Source organism: Protomyctophum parallelum (genome assembly GCF_964188405.1).
Source record: "Protomyctophum parallelum genome assembly, chromosome: 8".
In the NCBI taxonomy this organism is placed as follows: domain Eukaryota; kingdom Metazoa; phylum Chordata; class Actinopteri; order Myctophiformes; family Myctophidae; genus Protomyctophum; species Protomyctophum parallelum.
In genome coordinates this window covers 21,666,473-21,673,972 of record NC_139703.1, presented here as the reverse complement: position 1 = coordinate 21,673,972, position 7,500 = coordinate 21,666,473, and the positions used below count along the sequence as shown (strand labels likewise).

The following is a 7,500-nucleotide window of genomic DNA, read 5'->3' as shown; positions in this document are numbered from 1 at the left end:
GTTGAAGACACCTGTGACGAAACACAACAGGTGCACATTCTCATTCATACCCATTTTCCATCTGTATACCATTAACACTTTGTTTTGTGCCCGCTCGGTGGTAACATAAGCACAGCTATAACCTTATCAGGGAGGAGCGGGTTGTTGTTCTTGTGAGCAGTGATCATCAGCACACTGTTTACCGTGTCGGGAGCGATGCGAGACAAAGTCACAAATTAAATCCGATCGTCGGGGATGCTGCGACGGCTCACCGTGGACAGCGCTCGAAGCTTTAGAGATCCAGGGCTTTGAAAATCCTGTTTTTTAACCCATTTTGACCTGAGATCAGATTCTAAAAATCTCTTCTACATCCTGACAGTTTTCTGAAAAAGCTACGTTTCTATGTCAGTCGTCCTTCGATTTTTCAAAAATAGCAGACCTACAAGCTCGAAGGCGCGCCACACGGTGGCGCACTTATGAGCTTGTAGATCTGCTATTTTCCAATAGCTAAAGCATAACATAATGCTAACACCAAAAGGGGTTCCCGCCCAAAATGGGTTTTAATGAAGATAAATGGAGCTGGATGTAAAAAATCCCATAGCTGGCGGGGACGGAGGCGATGCATAGCAACCGGAGCCATGCTAAAAGCTACATTGACGGTCGCCGCTTTCATATACGGAGAATGTATACAAACAGTATAAACATAAGGAATAAGGGAAGCAGGAGGAGGTAGCCGTTTTGGTTTCAGGGGTGATGGTGAGGTGGGTGGGGAGGGGAGGACGGTTGCAGTTTGCACTTTATCGGTTGTTATTTGTTATCTGGATGTTATTGTCTGTTCTTGTCTTTTGTAATGATTACTGTGCTCTGCTCTTAGAGCTAACATGAATAGCCCAATTTGGGACATTGCAAATAAACTCCTTGACCATGACCTAGTGAACAATCTAAGGATGTGATGATAGGTGGGTTACGGTACCTGTAAAGAATTTAACCCATTTTGGACTGAGGTCGATAAAAAAAAAAAAAAAACATGGTTCTATGTCAGCCGTGCTCAACCTTTTTCATGTCAAGGACCCCCAGAATTATCTCTATTGGGCCACGGGCCCCATCTCAAAATATGTAGTTCCAGGGACCACCCCCCCGGGACCACCCGTAGACACTCGGCTGCTCCTAATTAATCAATTAGGGTACCTGTGAACTCTCTCTTGATGGCCAGGTTGGCGGGACAGGAGTTGCTGGTCATGGCGATGGCTGGCCCGGTCATCCCGGGACCGCTGTACACGTCCAGGTGACTGCTGGACAGCGGGAGCTGCGGGAAATGAACACACACGCGCACACACACACACACACACACACACACACACACACACACACACGCATGCAAGCGCGCACGCGTGCACGCACACGCACGCACACACGCACACACACGGTATATCCATCATTTTGTTTGTTTATGTGATTTCTTTTTGGATTTCTTTTTTTTTTCACATTCTGGAATATTTATCCTATTAACCACCCACCATGCATTTGGATGAATAGATGACATGACATGTCTAGATCTACAAGCTCAAAACAAAACGCTGCAATGTGTTGTTGTTGTTGTTGTTGTGAGCTTGTACATGGCCTATTTTTGCTATATTTGAAATCGCTGTGTTTGTCGTAATTATGTAAGACATTTTAACATAAATCTTCTCTTCTCCGGGGGGGGGGAGAAGACACAAAACACCGCCCACGACTGCGTAAGAAAAGAAATGAACAATATAGTGTATACGAGTGTGTAGAGAAGTGCAAGAAATGCAACAAGTACAAAACCAGGAAGGTTGTAAACCTGTCAACCCCCGGGTGTTAAAACCTCACTTCAAAACGCCGTTATCTTTTATCGTTTATGACTTCATAACCTGCGTAAACCCCGGTCGGCGCGCTACCTTTCTAAAAATCCTCCGTTCCGAGTCTGTAAAACTGTAACAAAGAAAAAGAAAAGGGCAGATAGCACGAGATAAACGCCATAATAATCACACTTGAGCGCGCCGCTTGCCAAACACCATAACAATATAACGAGCAACTACACTATCAGCTGTTATCTCCCCGTTTTAACCCATTCAGACCCGAGGACGCAGCTGTGTCGCCTCATAAGCGTTTAACAATCTTTAACCGTCACATTTTAAAACTTTAGCTGTTGAAAAATAGCAGATATATACAAGCTCGAGCTTGTAGATCTGCTCATGAAAAAGCGGTGCAAATCTTTGAATATATATTATTTTCACTGCGTTTTTTAACACATATCTTCTTCTGGGAGGTCCGTGGAACAATATATTTTGATATGGGGCGCCGGGTCTGTGGCCCAAATAAATACATATCATTCTGTACATAATACATAATACATAATCATTCTGGGGGTCCTTGACATGTAAATAGTTTGAGAAACCACTGATATAGAAACATAGGGTTTTTTTTTTCAGAAAACGATCTAGAAGACATTTAGAATAGAATCTGGTGGTCTTTAATGGCTTAACGGCTTGCTATTCTCCCTGCGTGTCCGATGCTCAACCTCTGGGACAAACTCACCGTGTCATCTCTTCTTGCTGTTGTTGTACTTTAGACATTGCACCACGCCGTCGCGTTATGTTATGTCTCGTCGCTCGGGGGCCTTAATTACTACCGACAAAAACACGTCATTTGATAGTATTCCTCTATTGAAAATATTCACGTTAATATGCTTATGCATGCTATACGGTGTCCCCGTTCGCACATGCAGGTATATGGGGACTGAATGAGACTTGAAAGCTAAAAAAGGAGGCCCTGGCCACTGATAACGTTAACTTTATCTTGCGCAGGTCGGAGATAGCTTATCTGGGGCCGGCTACTGTGTGAGGCTGGCTGGATCAAAAACATTGCAGACGCATAAACACAGGAAGGAATGACCCAACAAAAGATTATATAGACTCTATCCGGTGTGTTAATGATCTGCTCTGTGTGGACGCATGTCAGAGCTGACACACAGAGAGAGAGAGAGAGAGAGAGAGAGAGAGAGAGAGAGAGAGAGAGAGAGAGAGATGTAAACTAATTAAAGCCTTTTTTGCTGGCTATAAAAGGGGTATAATACACTAAATGCCCTCCATGCTCCTGGGCCCGTCCCGCAGAGTGACCAGATCAAAACCTGTTCATTTGAGGTACAGAATGAAGTATCAGTTGTGTGGGACAAGTGGGACGGGATATAGGGTTTTAACAACTTATTACTTAAAAGCCTTGATGTGCATTATTTGACCATATATATAGGCCTACAATTGCCTATCCTTTTTGTTTTTTAAACTGCTCTGGCGTCGCACATTTTGTTTTAAATTGCTCATTTTGGTCATAGGTGGGATGGCCGACTTGGTACTGTAGCCTAGGAGATACTGTATTTCTCATGGTACTTGCTTAAACGCATCTTGCAGGAAAAAGAGACAATGAGAGAACGTTTTACAACAGAAAGCAAATTAACTATTAGGGTTAGACCAGGGGTGCCCACACTTCTTTGACTTGAGAGCTACTTTCACAATGACCAGCTCAACAAGATCTACTCACCAAGAAAAGTATTATCCCATTGTCTTATAGTATGTAACGCCAGTGCTGCTGTTCTCAGCAAACACACTTGGAATGGGAAATAGAGGAAAATAGAATTCGTAGTTATTTGTATATGACTTTGTATTTGTATTGCATTTGTATTGTGCGTTTGAGCTGAAAGGCTCTTTTAATCAATCAGTCACCTTAATTCAAGTAGTTTTTTTTTAATGATATATATTTTGGGGCATGTCATGTGGTCTACCTGCAAAAGCCTTTGTGAACTACTGGTAGATCGTGGTCGACCTTCTGGGCACCCCTGGGTCAGACTAACTATTAGGGCATTATTTTGAACACTGATGCTCTATATAGCATCAGTCACAATGTGGGACAGGGTCTCAAGTAGTAGGACTGTCCCTTGCAACGGGGGTTTCGTGCAGCTGCCGGTGTAGTGATACTGGACACACAAAATAGTCCCATGTGACAGAGGGGTCAAAGTTGAATGAAAGTTGCACTATATGGCAAAAATACGATACAAATGCCGCTAGTTTTGTAGATTTTATTTTTATTTTTACGCATGGCCCCGGCCTGACCACCAACTGACCGTGAGTCAAAAATAACCCTTTAACGTTGAGTTAATTTAACTGTGACTTTGTTTAATTGACACCTTGGCAGTTAATCTGTTGTGCAGTTAGCTTAGCCGTTGAAGTGTGTGTACAACACAGAACAACAGCAAAGCAAATCATGCATGGTTTTATGGTGCGCATGCACGCACACACACACACGCACACGCACACACGCACACACACACACACACACACACACACACACACACACACACACACACACACACACACAGGTCAGTCATGCCTACTATACGATCCTTCCCAGCTCTCACTAAACTGGCGGATTCCAAAGATTCCATGGAATGTTCCACACTAATCCCCGTCAGGATCAGAAGGTGAGGTTTCATTCACTACTTAGATACCGACTGGCTGGAAATACTACATAAAATACTGAGTTTTCATTCACTATTTAGATACAGACTCACTGAAATACTGCATAGAGTACTGAGGTTTCATTCACCATGTAGAGACTGACTCACTGAAATACTGCATAAAGTACTGAGGTTTCATTCACCATGTAGAGACCGACTCACTGAAATACTGCATAAAGTACTGAGGTTTCATTCACCATGTAGAGACCAAGTCACTGAAATACTGCATAAAGTACTGAGGTTTCATTCACCATGTAGAGACCGACTCACTGAAATACTGCATAAAGTACTGAGGTTTCATTCACCATTTAGAGACTGACTCACTGAAATACTGCATAAAGTACTGAGGTTTCATTCACCATGTAGAGACCGACTCACTGAAATACTGCATAAAGTACTGAGGTTTCATTCACCATTTAGAGACCGACTCACTGAAATACTACATAAAATACTGAGGTTTCTTTCACTATACTAGAGAGTCTTGCCATCGGCAAGCCAGTGGATTGGCAGTAGTACATTGTCAGAACACTGTCAGTGAGAATTACGCTTTGCGATGAAAAGAAGTGCCAAAAAGGGACACTTGTTTTCAGGCACAAAAGAGAAGAATTAGCAAAAGGATAAACAGTGAAAAGAACATTGGGGGAAAACAAGTTATTTCCAGAAAGAAAATGCAGGTAAAGTACAAGAAAGCCACATCTGTACTGTACAGGTTCCTGTGAAATCCATGAATCAGGTCATCGCCATGCTGGCTTTGTGGTGGACAAAATGAGTGTTACCTGAAACATAATTATGAAGAGATAGCCCGGAATGACCATAACAGGTCTGTGTATAGCCTGGGGGTCCACCTATGCTTTCTCTATGGCATATAGGCAGCTCCCGGCAGGAGTGTGTGTGTGTGTGTGTGTGTGTGTGTGTGTGAGTGAGTGTGTGTGTGTGAGTGTGTGTGTGCGTCAATTTAACAAAGGTGCAGACGATCAGAAATCAGCAGAGAGCGATCGACGTTTGCGCTACTCTATGCCGAATTGAAGTGGACTCGGGCCCCAGACTTTCTCTTTTCTCCCCGGAAATAAAAACGTACTGGCGGGTTTCCGAGGCTACCCTGAGTGTAGCCTACAAATGGAACCAAATGGACCCATTTGTACACTCTCAGTTAAAACGGGTTAGATGCCTAAGACGTAATGGCCGAGTTAAATCTACCTTCGTGCAGGTAGCCACAGACGTACAGACAGACGGCTTTCGATTAATTCGCCTTCATCCACGGTTTTAGAAATATATTCACCTGTTTTTACCATCGTTGTTAGCCTCCATGGAAGAAACAGGCAAAATTCATAATCGTCCGTTCACACCATAGACTGTAAAAAAATATGGACAAAGCGTTCGCCGGGTCTGATATGGACGTAAGATGAAGCCAGTCAGTCCTTGTATTGTAAATCGCCATCTTTCAAGATCCGTTTGGGCCCAGCTGAGCCATTGGCTGGCTCCAGACAACGAGGCGGGACTTCCCCCCTACTTCTTAGTTGGTTTTTATTTTGACTGAACGGGGGGTGGCTCCCGTTCATAGACTGTAACAGTAGCTACGCCCCTCAGAACATACGCGACTTTATGGTCATTTTTTTAAATAAATGGGACCATAATTTTCCAAAAATAATATTATGACATGAGAAATGAGACTTTAAACTAGTTTAAACTAGCAGAAAGTATTCATGACCATGTTTAGTAAGGTAATACAGTCTAGGTGAAGTTGGGCCCAAATACATGGACCTCTATGGTGGATATGTTTTTTTTGGGGCCCAATGACAGCGCCACAACAGGCCATTATATGAACTTTTAAGGATGTCCCGATTTCCTTAGTGGCTTCACAAAATATCTGTCTGACTGCCCCCCCCCCCCCCCCCCCCCTGGTTCACACGCACGTGCACGCAGGCTTTACTAACAGTATGGGTCATAATGACCTCTGGGACATATCGGTGACACCTCACATGAACTGAAGGGCTGTCCGTGCAGCCAAGCATTGGCTACATGGATTCGGTTTGACACAGTTTGTTAGACCAGTGGTACGGGACCCGTCTGTGGGTCGCGGGGACCCATTTTTTTTAAAGTGGTGTAATAACCCATTTTGACCTGAGATCAGATTCTAAAAATGTCTTCTATATCCTGACAGTTTTCTGAAAAAGCTATGTGTTTCCATGTCAGTGGTTCTTAGATTTTTCAAAAATAGCAGACCTACATGCTCGTAGCGCGCCACTCGGTGGCACGCTATGAGCTTGTAGATCTGCTATTTTTTCAATAGCTAAAGCATAGCATCATGCTAACTCCAAAAGGGGTTCCCGTCCCCAAAATGGGATAAGGAGCTTTGTGTGTCTGTGGGTGGCTGGCTGGGTCCATCCGAGCACGGAAATAGCATTTGGTTGGATTTCACAACCAAGTGTCATTGTTGCGCAGCCTAACACACACACACACACACACACACACACACACACACACACACACACACACACACACACATATAGTAACTGTATATATGATGATTTCGGGTGTGACAGTAGAGTGCAGTGACAGTACAGTACAGTAGAGGGACCCCCCCCCCCCCCCAAGGGACACGGTAACTGTGTCATTTCTCGACCGTTTCGGACGCGAAACGGAGTTGAACCACTTACTTCACACGGGGTCTGAGAGTGAATACCCCATTTTGTCTACGTTTCCAACTTTTCCAAAAAGTATTATTATTATTTTAAGAAGTGATGAAGATAGTCTACTAACTAACTGCTATTTTCTGTTATTTAGACGCGCGCGCGCACACACACACACACACACACAGGAACACTATGCAGCCCTTGATTTGTCTGAATGACAACAACCTACGTCTGACATTCCATTCACATCATTGGTCCGTTTGGCTTATCATGAAGTATGCAGAGAGAGAGAGAGAGAGAGAGAGAGAGAGAGAGAGAGAGAGAGAGATGCTGACGTGTGCTGCTGAGTTAATG

General features: G+C 43.8%; 1 protein-coding gene across 3 annotated transcripts in view; it reads right to left on the bottom strand.

Annotated features, from left to right (window-relative positions):
- Positions 1 to 7,500, bottom strand: part of tfeb (transcription factor EB) — a 93,246-nt gene that overhangs the window by 11,832 nt on the left and 73,914 nt on the right. For all 3 annotated transcript variants that reach the window (XR_014569585.1, XM_083770522.1, XM_083770523.1), the window contains exon 8: positions 1,168 to 1,285. Coding sequence is in view for 2 of the 3 variants with exons in the window: in XM_083770522.1 (XP_083626648.1) it covers positions 1,168 to 1,285 (118 nt within the window). In the remaining variant the exon portion in view is untranslated. The remainder of the gene's footprint in view (positions 1 to 1,167; positions 1,286 to 7,500) is intronic.